Below are 22977 nucleotides of genomic sequence, written 5' to 3'. Positions count from 1 at the left end.
GCTCTAGCACAAGGAAACGCGAGACTCGTTGTATTGCAAATGCTTGTTTGTTTTTTTAGGCCAGGGGTTGAAATGTGCGGTAACAGTAACCCCTGCCGGCCGCCTTCTGTGCCCCAGGCCAGCATTTAAAGATGGCGGCCGCTGTCGACGGAAGTTCCGGGGCGGGGAAACGGACGTGGGACACGAGGAGGCCTACGCATCGCCATGGTAACGTGGCGGTGTCCCAGTGCCGGAAGTGAGCGTGCCGGAAGTGGTGGCTGCCCGCGGCGGAAGTGAGGCTGTCTATCCAGAGTTAGACCCTGCAGCCATGGAAGAGTCACCGACGGCCCCGGCCTCCTCCCCGGAGCCCCCCGCCGCCGCCGATGGGGCATCGGCCCGCCCTCCCGTGCGCTCCCTGTGCGGGGGCCTGACCTGCCCCCTCTGCCACCGCCTCTACAGCGACCCCGTGGAGCTGAGCGGGTGCCAGCACTTCTACTGCCGGTGAGGGGGGAGGGAGGCCGCAGAGGAGCAGAGATGGAAGGGAGATGGGCTGGAGGGACGGCGGGATCCGGAGGGTCACTTGTCTCCAGGGCACCCGTGCTCCCGCTGTGGGCGTTTCTGTGCACCGCCCGGTGGGTTCTGGGAGCTGTAGTTCTAGGTCCCCGCAGTGGATCCCGCGTTAGGTGACTTAGTTGGTGATGCTTTGGATGGATAGACACGAGGAGAGGCGGTCGCAGAGAAAGTCGAGAGAGGCGGTGAGCTGGCAGGAAGGGCATGGGCTGGGGAATGAGCTCAGTGATAGACATTAGCTGGGTGGGAGGACGAGAGGTCTACTGGGGAGCTACAAGAATGTGACAGAGGAGGGCTGGAAGGAGGCACTCTAAGAATATAGCAGGTGCGTAAAGATGATTATGGGGAGGAATCTCGGGAAGAGATTAGAAAAGACCAGGTAACAGTTCTAAGACTATAGCAGATGCCTAAAGATGATTATGGGGAGGAAACTCGGGAAGATATTATAAAAGACCAGGTAACAGGTGGATCTGTGTCGCCTGGAGCTGTCTGAAGAAATATATGTCAACAAGAACGTTGAATGCCCAGAAAGCGGAGATTTGAGCAGAGTTGTAGTGGCCTTAGTAGAATATGAAAGTGTAGGTTTAGAGAATAGAGCGAGAGATCCGTAGACGGCTGCTTTAAGGATGTGAGGTGAGAGAATATGGAGAAGTTTTGGTGAACAGAAGAAGTAAGTTATTCGGATTCCACTAAGAATTGTGAGATTTTAAGAATACTTCCTTATAAAGCAGAGGGTATATTATGCTGCCATTATAGAAGAAGGCAGAGCGTGGCTGCTCTCAGTACTTACTGTCAAGGGAGGCAGCATCCATCACTAGAGAGACATCGGTGTAAGTTGTGTTATTGCCCTCTGAGTATAACGCCCCGTCTCGCTCTTTTGTGGAGCTTTGACATGTGGGATACTACAGAAAGTGTGAGAGAGAGTCTTGGAATAGCGTCAAAGCCTTTAGGACTTCATTGTAAATGTTCCACTATCTTAACTGGTAATGCCGCACCTGGTAAACGCTGATGGTAGGAAGCCATGGGTTGCTCAGTTACAGCCCTACAAGATTTACCATAAAATAATATTTTTCATGTATATATCAGGGGTGTGGGGCAATTCCTGTAGCCTGATACCCAAGACATATTGTTTGAGGTCTAAAAAACTGACTTGGTGTTCTTGATACAGTTAACCTGATCCCATAGGAGAGATGGAAGGTTTTTTTTTTTTTGGTTGGGGGGGAGAGGATCCACAATATCCGTTCAGTGCCCCAGAATCACCACCACCTGTATAAACCTGTGAAAGATGCGTGAATCCCAAAAATCAGTGGGGGGGGGGGGGCAACCACTCCCATGGCAAAATCTATATGAAGTGTTGGCCCTGCGGCTCTATTAACATGCACTATTGTAAAAAACAAAACAAAAAAAACGAAAGTTACAGGGACGTTGTAGTTGAGTTGATGTTTTACATATACAAAACCATAGAAATTCAGCAGTTATAGTTACTTACCTGAAGAAACTATAACTTCTGCCGTAAAGTAACTTTAGGCCACAAGTTATAGTTTCTTAACATAAGTATAACCTATAACTGCTGAATTTTTATGGTTTTGTGTGGGTAAAATGTCAACCTGACTATAATGTCCCTGTAACCTTTGGTTTCTTAAGTGAAAATGTATATATAAAAATAAATATAGGTTGAGATAGAGAAATAGACTGTGGCCCTTATTACGACCCTGGAGGTCCATGAACCGCTAGGGCCGTGGTGGCGTTCTCACCACCGTGGGCCCAGCGGTGAACACCGCCATATTAGGACAGCAGCAGTTTGGCCACTGCCAAACTGCTGCTTCCCAATCTGTCCTGTCGCTTTACCGCGGCCCAACAGGCTGCAGGTGGAACTGCCTAAGCTATGTGGTGCAAATGCTGCTGGATATCCGGCGGCGGTCAGAAAAGACCACTGCAGCCGTAATGATGGCCTATGTATTTAGTTATAGAGGGCTTCCATCCAGCACTTTTTATCCATTGGTTTGTTGTTCCATCATTCACATTTTCCTTCTATCGGCTGCAGTATAGAGCATGGAGCAAAAGGTCAGCCCTCTTCAGACATTGGGTAACTTCACTTTGAGTGACAGCATTTTGCTCATTCAGGACGAGCACATTTGCACACAGAATGGTTTTCTTTAGTGCCAGAGGCTACTAAAAGAAAAACAATCACAAGTATTGACAAAGACAAAAGTCTGGCAGCCAGTGCCTGACCCATTGGCTTTGCCAGTGTTTATTTTATAAGGTGTTCATTTGCTTAGTTTACCTCACACTATCCATGGACCTTGTTGCTATTGTTACTATTAACCAAGCCAATGACACTCATTTCATTGGTCATTTACACTGCTTTGTTTCCGACAAGTGGCATGGAGATTGCAGATCTCAGCAGTCTGTGCTCAGCCTGCTGGGCGATTTCATGGACTCTGAAGGAGGATCTTTTACTTTCGCCCTCGCTGGGTTCTGCAGTTTAGGGAAAACCCCAGAAAGACAAAAGGTTCTTTGGTGTCCACGTTACTAACATTTTATTTTTTGTTCTTTCTTCTGAGGGCTTGCATCACCCAGCATTGTCAAGAGAAAGGCCCATCCTGTCCACAGTGTGGTAGTGACTGCGACGAGGACTCCTACAAGACCAACCCCCTACTGACTGGCCTGCTGGAGTGTTTGAAGCTCCAAGGAACGGGCCTTCCTCAGGGCCCACTCTGTGCTGAGCATGGGAAGAAGCTGGAGCGATACTGTGTGACGGACTCCGAGGTGATCTGTCTGGACTGTCGCGATTCTAGGAAGCATCTATACCATGAGGTGCTCAACACTCAGGAGGCGGCGGAGGAGTTCAAGGTAAAGGTAGACTCTTTGTTACATGTTCAGGGGGAAGTACTGGATTCTTATCTTTGAGATAAGGAAGCTGTGGGTTACAAAATCAGTTTCTGTGGAGGAGAGAAGGGCATTTTCCTTATAAGAAGCAATGTAGTCGGGTGTTCATATAGACTGTGCTGTATACAGAACGGGGCTCTCTGTACTGATGTCGAAGGTGCAGTTTAGGAGTTACCGAGTGTAGACGGCTTCAGCTGCAGTTTCAGCATCCCCACAGCTCAAGATCTTTAGAAGATCTCTGAAGCACAAAAACTGAAACTTTTAAAATAAAATGGCGTGACATCTATTTTATGATGACATTGAATGTTTAGAATGTAGATTGCATGCTGTAAATCGAGCTCAGTGAACGAAGAAACAGGCATTGCTTCGGCGACGTGGAGCTGACATGGGAATTTCTTGTCTCGCTCATCTTTGATGTTTTTCAAAGCTGTGGTCCATTGGGCATGGTGCACCCCACATATATGTTCTTGATATCAGAATTGGGAGTCTGAGGGCCCCGGTGTGTTGTATCTCCCTCAATCCATGTTGTTTTTGTTTGACTGATTGTATCTCCCTCAATCCATGTTGTTTTTGTTTGACTGATTGAACTCCGTATCTTTGAACAAAGGCAGACAGGTAAAATGGGAGGAACACGTCTTAAAAAGTCCCTTAAAAGGGGGTGGGGGGGCATGTTGTCCAGGTTGGTTTGATATACATGTGGGAGAAACCTCAATACATCCCCACAGTGCTTTATCACTTAAAAAACACACCTCCTGGGGACTGCGTCTGAGTTGTCCTGGTGAAAACCAAAAGTGAAAACATCTCCCTTTTGAAAATTGATTGGAAAATAGAAGTCATTCAAAATCCTAATGAATTGAGAACTATATCTTAAAGTTACTTCTTGAGATTTTGTCACTGATATCACAAAGGTGGAATACTGGCTTTTTCTTTAGTTGTCAGTCAGTTACAGACTCGCATTGACAGTTTTCACAGTATTTCCCTTGTCATGACCCTTTGCATTATTCAGAAAACTTTAATATCGGGAAATGTAGCGGTGTGCTAAAACCGTGTCTGCCAGAGCAGCCCAGTTTGTCTGGTATGCATGGAAAGTGGGAAGTCAAATCATGGATGTAAACTGAATTTCTACCACAGCCATTAGTGTATAAGATTTGGTCCTTGATTGATCAGAATGCTGTACTGTATGATGGCATTGTTTAACAGTGAGGACCAAAGTTATGGGGTGGCGATTTGTACACATTCCCTCTTTTAATTGGAGCCAGCTGCTTTATGCACATGGTTATCTAAGTATTGGTTTTAGATCTCGCCTCCCTGACAACATTTAGCTGTCTGTAGGTGAAGGCCACATGTGGACCATGTGAGTAACTTTTAGTGGGCTTCGACCTCTCCCACCACCACTGCTTGGCTTTTTGACACTCATTTGGTTGCTTCTTATTGATTGGTTTGCCTTCCTCTTCCTGTGTTTGCCCCTCCCCTAGAGGATACCCTCTTTACCATCAATGTGATTGTCTGCCTTGTATCCTTCCACCGCTCACACTTAGGGAAGTACTTTATCTTTTTGTTTGAGGACTCCACGAGAGTTCATGTTTTGAAGATCTCTTCTCTCGTGTGCAGCTTCCCACACACCCTCTCCATGGTGCTCGATATTGCTCCCCTCCGCCAATGCTCGCTCCCTTGTGCACTTTTATTTATTTTTATTATTTCCAGTGACTTCACACCACCACCCTGTCCATTATTTCCTCCTGCTTGACTTTTTTATGTTTTACACATTTTTTCCCCATTCTCCTCTGTTTGTACCCCCGGCCCTGCTCTTACATACTTCCGTCCCACCTGCTCCTTCATTGCACCCCACCCTCGCGGTCAGTTAAAACAACTTGTGTTTATTTTTGAAGGGCTCAGAAGCTGCGATTTGTTACCAGCTGGTAGGTTTTATAAAAATAGATTTTTGCGCAGGTAGAAATTATTTTTTTATTTACTAGTGGAAGTGACTTTCTCCATTTTTGGATGGGCAAATAAAAATAATAAAGAAAATGGTACCCACGCAGACCATTAGGGGCAAGTATGCGCCGTGACGTGTACATGCATTTGTGAACCCCTTTGGAATGAGACAGCGCCAGTAGCACCATGATGTGTACGTGCTGAGCTCGCAGCATTCCCAGTTTTTTTCCTGTTCTTTATTTTTTGGATACGCTGGGCAGCATCGCCAAAAAACATTTCACTTTTTAACAATGCTGTACAGCATCAGCAAAGCCAGTAAGGCACAAAGGCGAAACTTATGGTCTTTGATAGTGTTTGTTGTGTATTGTAATGGCTTAGGGTACACGGGCATAGGACATGGTGAAGGGGTGCTAATCTAACCGATAGGGTGTTCAATAAGGGAAAACAATGGTGCTCTGGGTACACATCAGCCAAAATTCATTAAACTAAGAGGCAGCCTCACATGGGAAAACACCCATCCCTCAAGGGTTTACACATAAACCCAATCAAATATGTAAAAGACAAATTGAGGCACCCCACAGTAGTAATAGTTACACAAATCAAAATGAGTACTGACTCAAATGAGTAATATTCTAGAGAAACAGTCCATTAACACTTAAGCACAGTTCCTTAATATCCGGTACAATCAAATAATTTATTCAATCAGATCCTCCAATATCTTAATACTTCATCCACGGAAAGAACAGTTCAAGCCAACACGTGTTTCGTCATGGGAAATTATCTCAGCCCAAACGACTTCTTCAGGGCTTGTCTTTGTCTTTATACACTACCAAAAGTGCACAAGGGACTATCCTTCCCCCCGGTAGACCGATAGTGTCTGGTATACTAGGCCCCACTGAAAGACTTTCTGAATTTGTGGACTGTTTTTTGCAACCCACTGTTAACAATCTCCCATCTTTTATCAAGAACACTGCACATATTCTTAGCATTTTGAGTGACATGGACTGGGAAAATGATATGTTACTAGTTACATTGGATGTGGTATCTTTGTATACGTGCATCAATCATGAATTAGGATTGGAGGCTATACGATATTACCTAAATAAAAGATCAGCGAGTCTTTGGAAACACACTACAATGTTAACTGAGATGATTAATCTGATTCTTACCAATAATTTTTTTCTGTTTAATGGAGATTGGTATCGACAAAAACAGGGTGTAGCGATGGGCTCCAAATTCTCTCCATCCTATGCGAATCTCTTCATGGGATGGTTTGAACATAAATGGGGTTGGGGTCCTGAATCTACTCAATGGCAACCCTACATACTATATTGGGGTCGCTATATAGACGACTGCTTCTTGATATGGACTGGTGGGGAGCTTAAATTGGGGGAATGTTTTACTTTTTTAAACTCAAACACCATGAATGTGAAATTTACTTATCACTTTAGCTCTGTGAGTATTGAATTCTTGGATGTGGAGCTTTTTATTGATGACGGGAAAATTCAGAGTAGACTATTTCGTAAAGCTACAGCATGCAATTCTATTCTTCATGCGAAAAGTGCACACCCCAGACACCAGGTGGTATCAATACCCTTTGGGGAATTGGTTAGGGCACGACGTAACTGTAGTGTGGATAATGAATTTTTAGATCTTGTGAAAGACATGGGTAGAAGATTCAAAGCATGAGGATACTCAAATAAGGTAGTCGAAAGGGCACAATATCGAGCTAAACATCTGGTAAGGACTGATACTTTGATCATTGTAATGTGGTAGAACACTGTAATAAGGTTCGTTTTATAACAGACTACAATGATGCCTCTTTGATCCTGAAGAAATTTATGATGAAACACTGGAATATATTACGGCAAGATGAATCATTGAAAGATGTAGTATCAGAAAGGATACTTACATCGTATCGGAAAGGTAGGACTCTGAAAAATATCTTGAGTCCTAGTTTTACCTCTACTGTCTCCAAGAAGACCTGGCTATCTTCCCGTGGTACTGGTTTTTTTTCAAAGGTGGCGGTTGTGGTGTATGTCGTTGGGCATGCCATAAGATCAAGCAATTCTCTACTGGTGGGAGAACATTTACAATCAATTCGACTATTGACTGTAACACTACATATGTTGTATACATTATACGTTGCAAATGTACTAGAATATATGTAGGGAGTGCCATACGCCCACTTAAGGTCAGAATTGGGGAACATGTCAGAGTACTTAAAAATTATGATGTAAGATATCCAATAGTAGCACATATTGCAACGTGTGATGCACAATCAGCTCACAAAAGTTTTGAATTTTTTGGTATTGAACATATACCTAGAGGTCTGAGGGGAGGTAGTAGGGAATTGTCTTTATGCAAAAAAGAGGCACTGTGGATCATGAGACTGAGGGCTGTAGAATCAGGTCTCAACTCTGATAGGGAATTGGAATTCTTTTTGGGAGATTGAAATGTTTAATTCCCCTTTTATTTGCACAAATTGTATTTCAATGTATTAGACTTTTTTCTTTGACTTTATTATTGTGATCCTGTTTATATACTTAACACTTATTACTTGGACGCTCTAGAGATGTTTTGGACCATTGGAGCTACCAACTAAAATTCTCAAACACAAATTATTTAATTACGACATGTTTGCAATATTTAATCTAGGGTACAGTTTTAGATATGTTAATTTTGTTGGTTGTTTACTGAGATGTTGGGCGTGCAATGCATATAGTATTCGGAACGCAACTTCGGATGTCTTCTTTCTAAAATTTGGTGATATTTATAAATAGGTTGCTACTTATTTGTTGTAGCCATATGAGTTGTTTGATTTAGTGATTGGAATTATCTTTGTGATATACATACATTTTTAAACTGAATATGTAGGTATTGAACTTGGGTATTGGTGGTGGTTATTGCAACATCTTCGGACGGCAGTTCAGACCATTTGCTTCATGGAGTGTTATCGTCTACTAAGAGTTTATTTGAGTTGGTTACATATTATAATAAAATAGGCCATATATTCTAACATTGGTGGCTGGATCCAGACGTTTTCGTTTATATTCTATAGGAATTCCTTTGTCTTACTTCTTTGAACATGGACGGTAGTCCCGTTTTTTTAGTGTTGGCGGTACCAACAGTCTTCGCTATAGTTGATTTTTCACTGTTTACAGGAAGTCCTTTTTCTATGTTCATGGACGTCAGTCCTCCTTCCGTGTTGTCAGCAGGATTAGCCTTCTATATGATTTCCGGGTGAACAGAACGCGAGGAGTGTACTCGCGGTTCCGGCGTTGTAATAGATGGACGCCTCTTTCTTTGATATGAAGGTGAGTGGCTGAGGTTATAAGTTTTTGTACGGTGGGTTTATTCGATTGCATGTTGGTGAAGACCTGTTTCTAGCAAGATTGGGCGTTCTGAGTAGTTGTAGTATTTGACAGTAGTTTTGCATTTAAATTTTAGCTATTGGACTAATACGGGCTACGGACTTCCATTGGACACATGGTTGGTCTTTTGGCCATTTAACATAAGGTATTTAAAAGGATATTTTCTGGTGTTATTTTTTTATTTGAATATCGGTATGGTGTTATATGGATTGGCTGCATATTCTGTATATTCTCTGAGTAATTCAAATATCTTCAAGTATATTCTTGTGATTTCTTTTCGATAGGATTGGACCTGTGTACTCGCAGTTGACTTGGGGTAGCAATAGTGTATATATGGATAGACCGTATTGTTGACACCGGTTTTCGGTGTTAAATGAAGGTATTGTCAATGAGCCACTAAGATTTAATCATAGGTCACCATGATTAATTCACTGATTTGGGGTGAATGATTGTTTGTGGAGGACAACAGACTCGTTGGTCATCTAACTTTACTTTCCACCACCAATTTAAATAATGTGCTTAAGTGGTGATTTTGGGTTATATTTAGGGTCTTGAGAATTTTGAGACAACTAAAACCTATTTTTGACAAGTGTGAATCTTAATTATAACTTAATTTCTTTTGTTTGGAGCCTAAATTTGGGTTTTAAGAAATATGGTATCTCTTTCCTGTCACTTTTTTTCGGGTGTTTTGGAAATTTTGGGGTTCTAAATTTGGGGTCTTTTTTGCACAACACTTAAATTTGATGTTTGAGCATTTTGGTTTTTAACTCTAATAATTTTCTTACAATTTTTAGCCCTGAAGAAGTCGTTTGGGATGAGATAATTTCCCATGACGAAACACGTGTTGGCTTGAACTGTTCTTTCCATGGATGAAGTATTAAGATATTGGATGATCTGATTGAATAAATCATTTGATTGGACCGGATATTAAGGAACTGTGCTTAAGTGTCAATGGACTGTTTCTCTAGAATATTACTCGTTTGAGTCAGTACTCATTTTGATTTGTGTAACTATTACTACTGTGGGGTGCCTCAATTTGTACATGGTGAAGGGATGCACTGCGAGGTAATAAGTCCTTGTTCGTCCCTGTGACTAGCTGGAGTCCTAGTGACGCCAATAGCTAATATTGCAGGGTAAATGTGATAAACATGTGTGCGTGACACCCATGGAAACAGTACTTGTGAATGCCTGCTCTCACATATGTTGGCACATTAGAACGTTCATTATTAGCTTTGCCAATGCTTGTTGTCAGAGGGATCTGCTCTAGTTTGATAGGATTTTGGAGGTCCACTCACTGCAAGAGTGAGCCCCCAGTCATCTCAGCCTCTGGTTTCCATGCCTCTGACCCATAACTCCATCTTCTTTCCAGGGACAGCTGAAGACGAGCTTGACGCAGCTGGCGGCCCAGCGGCAGCTTCTCAGCACCTCCCAGACCGGCTGCGAGGCCCAGTTCGTGGACATCTTGGTACGTCACCCTTTCATCCGTCAGCCTCGTGCATGCCTGGTCAGCGCTCCGCCGCCTGGATGGGTGGTTTCATGACCACCAGGGCCGGAGTGCCTCGTGCAGTCTGTGGCTTTGCTTTTCTGCTGCCTTCTTTCTTCCTCTGTCTTCGGCGCCCCTAAGGCAGACTTCAGACTATCCTGGACCTGACTAACCACTTATCTCAGCACCGGTGTAATACTGTTATTGACCGCTAGGTGGCAGTAAACAACAAGCATTGGTAAATCTGGATCTCCTCTTTAAAAAGCTGAGTTCCTAGCTTTGTCAGTGCTTGTTTGCGTTGGCATTAGCTAATGTCAGAATGGCCGCTAACAGAAGGTTGTGGATGAAAGGATGGCTATCTTGGAGTGGGTTTTCTATTAAAGTAATGTGTGATGCACTAGCGGCTGTCATATTAGCATTTTTAATTTGCCTTTGCAGCATTGCCAATGTGCATTGTAGAATCTTAACATAACAAAAAAAGGGAGCGAGGGAGCAGTTTGCAGCTGCCAGGCCTTCGTAGAATGCAAAAGAAAGAGTAGAAAATGTAAAAAGGGTGAGCAGGACCAGAGAGCTATGAATAAGCAGAGAAGGGTAGTAAATAGAGCGCTGCGGTGCTAGTTAAAGAAAACATGTATGTCATAAAAAAATGGAGCGAGGAACTGGGCAGCCCCGGGGCAGGGGGCAGAAAGAGACAGTAGAAATATCAGGAAGAACAAGCAGACAGGAGAAACACAGACAAAGAAAGTGGAAGGAAGACTCCACAAGTCAGCAGTAGAAGGATACAACTCTTCCGGGCAGAATACCAAGGGACTGAAATGAAGCTGGGTTTGAAAAACACAACAATAGAGAGGGGAGCTGTGGAATCAGAACTTGAAAAGTATAGCCAAGTCATCCATTCATGAGAGAGAGTGGCACAAAACCCAGTCCATGTGTATGTAATACAGTAGAAACAATAGTTCTGTAACAGTCAACTCAACTCAAGTTTTCTCTAGCAAGACCTAAACAAGGATGACATTTTCTAAATGAAGCTATTGTGTGTGTGATTTTGTGTTTCCTCCTTATGATTGAAAGTTTAGAGCACAGTGTCCACCTATAGTGGATTCCCAGTACTAGACTGCAATCAGTGAGATGGTATTCATTATATTTAAAAATAAGTTTCTGCGAATGTTCAAGAGCATTGGGGTTAGGTTAACTGAGATGAAAGGGGGAGCTTATTTCAAGGCTTGAGAGTGACTCAACTTTGCCAGTGCTTGTTGTCAGAGGGATCCACTCTAGTTTGATAGGATTTTGGGAGATCCACTCACTGCAAGAATGTCCAAGCACTAAATGTACAGCACCAGTTTGAATGGCTTGTGCCTTGCATGTTAGTGAAGGAGGCAAACCCAGATAATTCGAATCCCAGTAGTCTGTGTGGGAAACTATTACATCCTGTATCATGGTTCTGGGACAACCAGTCAAAAGCCATGGATGGATTTTCAGAGTAGAAAACAAGACCAATGTCAACTTACTTATCCACGGAATAAGGGTCAAATTCTGATTGACTTCAAATCCTGAGATTGGGGCAGGCAGTATTGACAGAGATACCTCAAATTAGAGGCTCAGCAGGGTCAGGCCAGAGAGGAGTAGAACCTTCTACCACTTCAGCCTTACTGCTGCACACACACACCTGGTGTTGAGGTTCACTCATTTGGAGACAGCTGCTTAGCGCTTTTTAAAACTATTTCGCCTGAAGCCTAGTTTGTCTTCCTTTTGGATGTCAAGCTGCACGTCATCAGATTATATGGATTATCTGAGGACACTTGTGGGGCTCTGTGTAAGAAGGAACAAGAAGGTGACTGAGGAAAGAGGTGGTGAAACTGAATGCATGTGGTCCTCAAAAACAAGACGTGCCAGTGCGCACTCTCATATCCCAGCTGAAAACAACTGGTGGAATCACCCCTCGCGAGATAGCGTCCAGGACCATAGACCAATCCAGACTAATGATGGTGGCAGGCGGCATCCCAGATCACACTGAGGACTGGCTGCGCCCCATGGAGAGGCGGAACCCAACCTGTGTAGCATGCAGGGGTTTGTTATCCTCTAAGCAGGCGGACACAGCATGGTTCATCCTGAACCCCACAAATTTAGAAGTGAGTTGAAGCAGTAAAATTATTAGTAGTACATTGAAGTGGATCAGCATTGAGGTGTGTGTTTTTTTTTATTTTTTTTTTTTATTTTTTTTTACCAATAGGAGTTTTGCTTGGCACCTTATCAACTGCAGAACTAAAGGAAGTGCTGTATGGATTTGTTAAACTAGAAGTAACGACTTCTGCAATCAGCCTCTTGAGTTTCACAGCATAAGAGTACACGACAAACCAGATTTATGTGAGTTTACCATAGAGCACTCTCATTCATCCGAGACCAGGGTGAACGATGTTAACGTAGTGCCATGCAATAATAAGGCATTGTAAGTAAAAGAAGCTGCAATCTTTGTTGCGCAAATGAAGAAATGCAACATCAGTAGAAAACACATTGACTGCCATATTTACATTGCTGCATTGTTTAGCAAAATAAATATTTTGAAGAATGTTGAAAATGCCTCTGGTTGCATTGAGAGGATGGGAAATCACTCTTTGTGTAAAAATGAGCATGTGAAGCCTTTAATAGCTCGTTTGTAACTTTTGTTTAATGCACCAGATAGTGTTCCTTGGCAAGGGAGCGGCTGGGGCACCCTGCATGCTGGGCGAGCTTACAAGACTTTAACTGCAGAAGTCATTCACTGAACCAAATTACAGCCGTCGTAAAGCACAATGGTTTGATCACAGCAATTGAGGCAATAATATAAAATGCCTCTGTGATCCAGTTATTAACGCTCTCTGCGTCAGTAGACCTTACCCCAACTAGTATAGTTTGTTTTCTGATTTATAGCAGTTGAAAAATTGGTTTTCTTTTGCCCCAGATGCATCATGCTTGAGGGCAGATGCAGAGCTGGGAGGAGACGCTGATATGGAAATAGCCACGTGGCCAATCCAAGGTAGCAGGCAGCTGTGGGAATGTCGGTAGAGGGCAGCACCAGATCTAGAACCCAGTTGGGTCGGTGGCCAGCTGATCAGAACCCATAAGCAACAAATGGTCTGCTAAGGGCCAGTGTGGCCTCAAATGGGCACCAGTCAACCGCTTGACCAACAGGAGCAGAGAAGCGTTTCCAATACATTGGGCCTTGCGTTTGCTCGAGTTAGAGCTGTTGGCGTTGTAATTCCTAACTCAACTTTTCTTGTTACACAAACTGAAAATAAAACAGTTGACATAAGCGAGCCCATTCAGAGTGGCACCGTGGGCGCGAAGAGTGACGCAACAGGAAAAAGAAGTTAGCTTGCAGCCAAAGTTATCGCAAAAGTGCAATTATCCATGTAAGAGGGTCGATGGCCTAGGCGGTAACAAAAAGGAGACACAGACGTAAAGCAGTTTCCAACGGAAACAAAGGATTTTTGAAAGGCAAGCCCAGGAACGAGTGATTTTGATGGGTGGTCGTGGTTAAAAGCTGAGGTATATACCAACGCATCGAAAAAGCAGTGCTTGCGAGCTGTTATGCTCGACCTAAAAAACGTCATACAAGGTAGGCCAAACGTGTCGGCAGGACCGGGAGATCTCTGAGCACATATTGGAAGAAGTAGGTATTGTAAAACCTGCTGCCGCAAGATTATTTTGCATGAAAAATATTTAGTTCCTTAGAGAATAGTAAAATGTTACGGAAAAAAAAATTACCCTCCTTAAATTTTGTAGAGGTTCCTCTTAAAAAGTATACGAAAATAGGCCTGATAATATGTAGCCTATGCATCATGGGATTACGCTATTTACAGAAATGAGTTGTTCGTGACTAGCGTAAGCTGGTCTGTTATCATTGTTGAAACAACAAGTTCAAAATATCAATTGATTGCAGTCTCCCAATTCATACACAGTGTATTGTGTAGGTTTTCTTCCTGCTCCCTCTGTGTCACACAAAATCAGACACGTAACCAGTTTGCTTGTGTTTGATGGGTTTTAGAAACATGTGTTTTTGGGAATGTCATGGAGTCTTTATCAAAAGTGAACGTTTATGGCATTATTAAAGTTTTCCGATAGTCTGCGACTAAGCTAGTACTCAGCAGTCTTCTAGCCGAACTAGAGTGCCTCTGATAGGAGGCCTGCCATGGGGAAAGGCATAATACTGTGCTCCTTGATGCACATACCTTGGGACATAGCCTGTTCTGTCCTTTCTAGAGCACTAGCTGTCTGCCTTCCTTCCTTCTGAAGAGTTACTTAAGACCTGCAGCAGACCCTGTCTCTTAGCTGCAGTCCTGTAGCTGAACTAGAGTGCCTCTGATAGTATGCCTGCCATGGGGACAGGCGTAATACTGTGCTCCTTGATGCACATGACTTGGGGCATATTGTTCTGTTCTTTCTAGAGCACTAGCTGTCTGCCCCTCTTCCTTCTGAAGAGTTACTTAAGGCCTGCAGCAGACCCTGTCTCTTAGCTGCAGTCCTCTAGCTGAACTAGAGTGCCTCTGATAGTATGCCTGCCATGGGGACAGGCGTAATACTGTGCCCCTTGGTGCACATGACTTGGGGCATAGACAGTTCTGTCCTTTCTAGAGCACTAGCTGTCTGCCCCTCTTCCTTCTGAAGAGTTACTTAAGGCCTGCAGCAGACCCTGTCTCTTAGCTGCAGTCCTCTAGCTGAACTAGAGTGCCTCTGATAGTATGCCTGCCATGGGGACAGGCGTAATACTGTGCCCCTTGGTGCACATGACTTGGGGCACAGCCCGTTAACAGTATTTCTCTAATTATTGTTGGCTAAATCATTGACCGGGGGTATGTTTGGGCTCATAGATAGTTGGTTACCTACCCTCCCCCCACACTTACCCCCCTCCCCCCCCCCCCCCCCCAAAAAAAAAACCCCCACCCCCAAAATGTCGCACTCTTTTTTTTTCCTTCTACCCCTCCAAGATCTATATTGCTTATCTCCTAGCTGCGCTGCTGGCATTGTGTATGTGTAATCGTGTTCTCTGTGATAGTCCCATGTACTTCTCGTTATGTAAGTTGAGTCAGTGATTGCACCACTCATTGATAGGACTCTCCTTCTGCTGAGATGTTCATATTCACACTCTCTGTCCTGCCGTTATCACTCTCCTTCTGCGGAGATGTCCATCATCACCCTCTCTGTCCTGCCGTTATCACTCTCCTTCTGCGGAGATGTCCATCTTCACCCTCTCTGTCCTGCCGTTATCACTCTCCTTCTGCGGAGATGTTCATCTTCACCCTCTCTGTCCTGCCTTTATCACTCTCGTTTCTGCAGAGCAAGACCCAGGAGCTGGAGGAGCGGATCAAGGCCTCGTTTGAGAAGCTGCACGCCTTCCTACACGAGGAGGAGGGCTCCCTGCTGAAAGAGCTGCAGAAGGAGAAAGATGCCATCCGGCAGACGCTGGAGCAGCGGATAGCGCAGCTGAGCGATGCGGTGAAGACGCTCTCCCTTGGCCTGCAGGAGGCGGAGAGGAACCTGCAGCAGGACGACACCCTCTCCTTCCTCCAGGTATGATGGGCCGCGGGATCCTGAGACATGCCCGATCCAGACACGCTCTCTGCCAACCATGTATTTGTTAAATTGATAGATTTACATGTCTTTAGTTTATTAATACATTACGAGGATGTACAACAGTGTCAAAAACACAAGCACATACCTAGCAGGCAGTAGGCCAGTGTTTGGGAGATTGTGGCGAGCTGCACATCATGGACATTTACCATAGTTGCCTGATATTTTTTCCAGTGGATTTGATGCGCAGGCCATAATACCCTCCATGCAAGTGACATTGCTGGTAGGTGCCTAGAACTGCTGGGAGGTGTGGCAGCAGGCTTTTGAGGGACCAGTTTGTAGGTAGAGCTTTGAGGTGTTCTAGTCTTTGAGGAGCTCTAATCTTTAAGGAGTTGGTTTGTAATGGCTGAGGTTGCCTTCAGGAGGAGTTGCTGTTTGAGGACTGAGCCCTGGGGTTGTCCGAGAAACAGGTTGTTGACAAAAGACTCTTGTCTCATATTAGAGCAGATGTTTGAGGGCACGTCTCTTGTCCCATTGAAGCGGTGGTTCTCAAGAGGATGAGCTCTGTTCTTCTGGGACAAAGTGGTGTTTGAAGCCAGAGCTCTGCTCTCAGAGTGCATGTTGGGTCGCTGCTTACAGTAATTTTTTTTTATTAACTTTTTATTGATCTTTATGCAAGTAAAACCAAACATTGCATTGCAAAGCATTGGAGATTCCCCATACATTTCCTTTCTAGGAGAGATTCTTACACAGTAATAAGTACGTGTCAGCATTCACTTGTCAAAAGGAGCACCATATCATTAGAATACACATATTATATTAACGCCATGAGATACAAGGACTTTTGTCCTCTCTGCTATTTTGCACGAAGCCCTGATGAAGTCCATGAGAGCAAATCCTTTCACAGGATGAAACACGTGTTGGCATTTGGCTGTTGCTGTAATGGACACTGCATTTCAAGAATAAATTGACAATTTTTCTTATTATCCTGGCCGGACTTATGCATAATGATTGTGAACAAGACACCAAAACAAGGACACATGGATAACTGAATTTGCGATTCACAAGTGGCTTGACATTTGTTGTTTGCTATTTTGTTTCTTTTCAGAAACCCAGGAGGTGTGGGGGATCCTCCTGTCAGGAGCACCGTGTATATATTTATGTATTGCACTACCTTTTGGTGATTGACTGTGAGCGCTGATTCCTATGACTATCCTCCTTTTTCGTTGTCCACTAAATGCACCATAATTTCGAGATAAACACAGTTAGTCGTCTTAGCAATTCAACTCATAAAGTGTTGCAAGTATGCATGTCAACAGTGTCGGGGCAATATCTAGGCCAGTAGCCTCCACAATCTTGGCAACCACCTCCCTCCAGAACAGTTACACCCCCTCACAGGACCATGCCTGATGAAGAAAGGAGCAAAAAGTATATATGTTGGACGGAATGCTGAATAACGTGAACATTTACCCCTGGTCACAAAGACCCGGGCTTAAGCCATAATTTTTTTTGCCCACCACGCTGCCCCAGTTTGGACCGAGCCATATGCAAATCGGTCTTGACCCTGTTCCCCATGGTAGCAGTCCAGCCCGAACTGGCATGCCAGGTCTTTCCTGGACCGTAACAAGAATCCTGGAACCAGTTTCAGGGTATCACCCTTCATCAGCCAGGCTAGCTGGAATCCAGTGGAGCAGTGAGCACAGGACACAGGTCTGGGCATACCCCTCTCACTCAAGGCAGCAAAAGCAAAAAGGGCTGGTCTGTTCCCAAGGGGAACAGGGTCAAGACAGATTTGTATATGGCTGGGTCCAAACTGGGTGGCGTGGTGGGCAAAAAAACCAATGGATTGAACCCAGATCTTTGTGACTGGGAGTAAATGTTTGCGTTGTTCCGCATTTTCGTCCCTCATCTGTTATTTTTGCAGGTGAAGAAAGGAGGCATGTCTCCTGCCACAGCGATTGCACCCGGCCCCCATAGTTCGGTCAGTCTTGTTATGATGATAAGGTGTTACATAAGTGCAGTGTACGAAATAAAAGTGTAGGAGTTCTATTATTGCATGAGACGGTGCGCAATAACAATAGTGTCTTGGCCCAGTCTGGCACTTGACCCGGACCCAACGTGGGTCCCAAACATGTTCTGTGCCTCTGGAAAAGAACGAAAGACAGAAAGGAGTGTTTCACTAGGACATGAATCCCCTGCAACTAAACATCCACCTACTTTCCATTGTTCCATAGACATGTGGTCTTCTATTTCACAGAACAGAGATAGGTCCCATAACTTCAGCTTCCTGTCAAAAGGGGCATGACGGAGTACCCTCTTGACTACATGTTCCCAAATCGTTGCTGTATTATAAAACAGGTAAGGGCCTTCTCCTTCCGAATGACCGCCTCTCATCAGAATCCTAGCTAGAGTATCTGTGCCGAGAATTCCCTCGCTTCTCCCACATGTCAGTCTCAACCAGCCACTTCGCAGCATGCTGCAAGACAGTAAATTGGTAAGTTCACCAAATTTAAAATTCTGTGTTGCTGCATTTATGGATCAACAAAGTGCTGGTAAAGTGGTCAGTTGTAAATCAGATTTGAGCATTGTGAGCAAAGTAGAGCTGCGTTTTGTCCAAGGCACTGAACAAAACCGTGCAGGACAAAGCAGTGGGGCCACATACATGGTCATGATGTAAAAGAGAAAGACAGTAGATGTCTCTTTAACAAAACTTTGAGTGAAGCCAGAGTAGGAGCGGTCTGATGGGTAAGGTAGCCGGTTCCACATTAGTGTCCAGTAATAAACAAATTTCTAGCTAACGCGTCAAGAATTTTCAATTCTATTAAGGACACGAAGGCGAGGATTATGCTTCTCTTCCTTTACTGAATGAAACACAGCAGCCAAAGAGTTAAAACATTAAAACTACAACTCCCATAAACATTTGTAGTCCAGACTGCCCAATCCCAGGCAAGCCTCAGCTATAAGTGTCACCATAACAACGGAACTTCCTCTTTCTTTGCGAAGACGAACCAGCTTCCGGTCTTAAAACTCGCAGCGGATCATGAAAACGAAAACCTCCAGGCATTAGAACTCCGACCTCCAGGATGAAAGGTACTTATTCGCCTTTAGTAACTGCACCTAAAGAAAAAGAACAAACAAGTAGTGCTCTTGGAAAAACCAAAAGTCTCAAGGGGGGGAGAAAACATCAAACATATGTCATTGTTACAATATGCTTTTGAATACAATCATTTTAATCATCATTATAAACTTGTAACCTTTACGGGTGGGATAATCCTCGCCTCCGTGTCCTTAATAGAATTGAAAATTCTTGACGCGTTAGCTAGAATTTTTTTTTAGTCTATGTCAGGAACGGAGGCTTCGGATTATGCTAGTTTAAAGCTGATTTACCACCGTAGAAGCTATGTCAACAATAGGTTTATGATAAAAAAACTTTAAACTTATTGTCCGAAGACCTTTCCGCCGCTGCCATAATGTCTTCCAGTGTGGAACCCGCACCAAAGGATTTGGAAGCCATAGCTCCCCAAATGGAGTGAGCCCCAAACATCGAGGTATCAATGCCTGCTTCTCCCAACAACCACTTAACCCACCTGGCCAAAGTGGCCGCAGAGACAGGCCCGTAAGGCTTTTGCAACAAAACCAACAGTTGGCCTCCTGAGTCCCTGCGAGACTCTCTTCCAACTCCCATAAGCTTTCAAACATTGTACTACACACAATTTTTGATTATGTGGAAAAGCAAGGTAAATACATCTGGATGCAGTTTTTGTACTTTTTGAAATTGAGAAAGAAACTCCCGTAGGAGTGAATACTCTACCTGTCAAATCCAAAGCTTTAACATCCGAAACCCGTCTGCACGAGATAAGGCATAACAGAACCGTTAATTTAACGGACAATTGTTTACGCGACAAGTTGTCGTTACAAGGCTATGTCTTAAGAAAATTAAGAACAATATTAACATCCCACAAAACCGAATGTCGAGTCTGAGGGGGGTTAACCATCCGAATACCCAGAAGAATCTTAGAAATCAAAGGATGCTCACCCAGAGGCCTACCATCCACATGGGGGGGAGCCGCCGAAATAGCAGACCTAAAGCTATTCACCGTCCTGTAAGCGAGACCCTGCGAAGCCAATTCAGAGAGGAAATTAGCAATCATGGAAACTTGGGCCCCCAAGGGATCAATACTCCGTTCACTGCACCAACCCATCCATCTCTTCCAGGATGCCTCATATCGCTTGTGGGTGGAAGGAGCCCAAGATTGGGACAAAAAGAACAAAGCTTCCCCTGAAACTACCCGGAACTTGCCAATGTCTCCTGAAAGTCTCCATGCCATGAGACTCCGTTGATTCTGGATCACCAGCGGGCGAGGGGCCCCCAAGGGGTCCAGAAGAAGAGACAGTAACAATGGCAGAAGAACTGGAGATGCACACGTTAGTGCCATCGCTACCGGAAACCAAGCCTGAGCTTTCCAAAGTGGTGTCACTAAAATGATGTCAGACAATTGCCTCTTTACTTGAGCAAGGACCCTCTGAATCATTGAAAAGGGGGGAAAGGCATAGAGAAGATGTTGCGACCAATCTTGAAGAAAAGCGTCCGTTCCCATTGCCAACGGATCCGGTCTCCAACTGTAAAAGTTTGGCAGTTGAGCATTGAGACGGGATGCGAACAAATCTGTCACACAGGTACCCCATCTCCTTGAGAGGTTCTGAAAATCTGTGCAGCATCCAATCGCTGCTGTCTTTCAAGAAACGTGAATGCCAGTCCGCTACCACATTGGAGCGCCCTGGAAGGTATTCCGCTATCACACGAATCTGATTCTGAAGGCAAAAATGCCAAAACTCTTTGGCTATCTCCGCCAACAGATGAGATCTGGTTCCCCCCCAGTCGATTGATGTATCTCACAGCTGAGATGTTGTCCATTCTCAATAGAATGCAACAACTGGCTTTGTTGGGGGACAGCGACCAGATCGCAAAAGATCCCGCTAGGAGCTCCAAACAATTGATATGAAGTCTCAACTCCTCCGAGGACCACCGTCCTCCCGTCTCCACCGAGCCATAACAAGCTCCCCAGCCCCATCGGCTGGCATCCGACTCTATGACCATCTCCGGTAAGGAGGCGAAAATGGCTCTGCCATTCCACGCTTCCATGTGAGTCAGCCACCAAACGATCTCCGTCTTGGCTTCCTCTAAAGGCGGAATCTGGTATAGGACAGCCCCCTGCGCAAATGCAAAATCTTGAGACGTTGAAGGGCTCGGTAATGTAACGGGCCCGGAAAAATCGCCTGAATGGAGGAGGCCAGAAGCCCCAACAACCGGGCTAAAATCCGCAAGGATATAGTCGGAGAGGCAAGGGCTTTCCGTAACTCTTTTTTGATAGCAGTCCGCTTTGCCAGGGGTAAACGCAGTTGCGCTAGGACTGAATCTACTTGAAAACCTAAGAATTCTATATATTGCGTTGGAGATGTCACAGACTTCTCGCTGTTGATTAAGAAACCTAGGTCTTGAAGGATCTGAATTGTCCAAGAGAGATGTCTCAGGACTAACTGCCTGGACTGAGCCATGATCAAAAGATCGTCGAGATAAATAATGAGGCGAATGCCTCGTTCTCGAAGGAACTGGGCCACCGGGCGGAGAAGTTTTGTGAAGCACCACGGGCGGATGAAAGGCCAAAGGGGAGGACTTTGAACTTGAACCATTGGTGCCTCCATTGGAACTGAAGAAAGCGCCGATGCGGGGCGTAAATTGGGACTGACAGATAAGCGTCTTTTAGGTCTAAACGCACTAACCAATCTTTTTCTTGAAGGAGATTGCGTAACATGTGGATACCCTCCATCTTGAAATGACGGTAGACTATCCATTGGTTGAAGTCTCTCAGATTCAACACTAGACAAAAGCCCTTTTCTTTCTTTGGAACGAGAAAAATTGTACTGACAAAACCGTTTAACTGGGGTACCGGGGGAACAATCGCCTCCTTGAGGAGGAGGCTGTCTATTTCTGCGTCTATAAAACTGCTTTCTGCTAGGGAAAAATGGAGAGGGAGAGGGGGATGACTCTGGAACGGTCTGGAGTAAAAGTCAAACCTGTAGCCCCTGACTGTCTGAAGAACCCAAGAGTCTTGAGAGATACAGGCCCATGCTTGAGCGTGATGCTCCAATCTTCCCCCAAGAATCACTTCTGAAAAATGAATAATTCTCTCCTGAATTATTGGAATCTTGAGAGCGATCAGCTCCTCGTCCTCTGAAGCCGCGGCAACGGCCTCTTCTACCTCTGGAAGGGTAGAATCTGGAGGATTGATAGTATCCTTGACCTCTCGGGCGTAGTTGGGGGAGGTCTGCTGGAAACCACGGCCTGACGCTCGACCTCTCTAACGTCCGGCCCTGGTAAAAAGGCCCCCTTTGAACATCCGTTTCATGGAAGATTGGGCTTTGTCAAGGGCCGTGAACGTAGAGACATATTTACCCAAATCTTTAACAAATTTCTCTCCGAAAAGGAGACCATTGGCCAAAGGGCCCGGCTCAGAGGGAGCAAGTTCCACCAATTTTGGATCGATTCGCATAAGAAACGATTTCCTGTGCTCAGTAGACATGGTGCAGTTCGCGTTTCCGAGAAGGCAAATGGCTCTTTGGGCCCATTCTATTACAGTTTGAGGGTCAAGAATAGTGTTCGTGTTTCCGAGAAGGCAAATGGCTCTTTGGGCCCATTCTATTACAGTTTGAGGGTCAAGAATAGTGTTAGTTTCTTTAGCCTGAACTGCCAACTCAAGGATTTTAGTAATGGGTGCCGGACAGATCCAACATCTTGTTCCCTTCCAGGCGCGGTCAAGTCCTTTTTTAGGATCTTTGGTAAAGTTTTTTTTAAGAAGGTTGCAACGGTGGGATCCAGCTCCTGAGTGTCAGCCTCTTTGCCCTGCAGAGAGTGTCGGGGCTTTCCGATCGAAGATTGCTACGAATATCTTTATCGAAGCCCTTGCGTAACCTATCTTGTACGTAATGGGCCACCTCAGCACAAGGCACCCAGTCTGTGGATCTGGGATGAAAAATGTTCTCTGGATCGAAAAGTAAGTTCCCATGAGGGGTAACTTAGTCCGAAGAATAATGTTTGGCTTTCCATTTGCGCTTGCCCCATATTTTGGGCTCAGAGATATCTGAGTGGGAATCAGATGATTGTGAAAACTCTCTAGGTGCCCCCGAGGGGAAAATGAAATT

The 22977-nt window shown here is 44.7% G+C and overlaps 1 protein-coding gene across 1 annotated transcript in view; it reads left to right on the top strand.

Moving 5' to 3' along the window:
- Positions 1–223: 223 nt before the first annotated feature.
- The window catches only part of LOC138301390 (zinc-binding protein A33-like), a 37971-nt gene continuing 15217 nt past the window's right edge, over positions 224–22977 (top strand). The window contains exons 1-4 of the mRNA XM_069241827.1: positions 224–480; positions 3114–3402; positions 10117–10212; positions 15544–15777. Coding sequence (XP_069097928.1) covers positions 308–480; positions 3114–3402; positions 10117–10212; positions 15544–15777 — 792 coding nt within the window. The 5' untranslated portion in view covers positions 224–307. The remainder of the gene's footprint in view (positions 481–3113; positions 3403–10116; positions 10213–15543; positions 15778–22977) is intronic.

This window comes from Pleurodeles waltl, chromosome 6 (assembly GCF_031143425.1).
Source record: "Pleurodeles waltl isolate 20211129_DDA chromosome 6, aPleWal1.hap1.20221129, whole genome shotgun sequence".
Classification (NCBI taxonomy): Eukaryota; Metazoa; Chordata; class Amphibia; order Caudata; family Salamandridae; genus Pleurodeles; species Pleurodeles waltl.
This window is presented reverse-complemented; position numbering and strand designations above follow the sequence as displayed.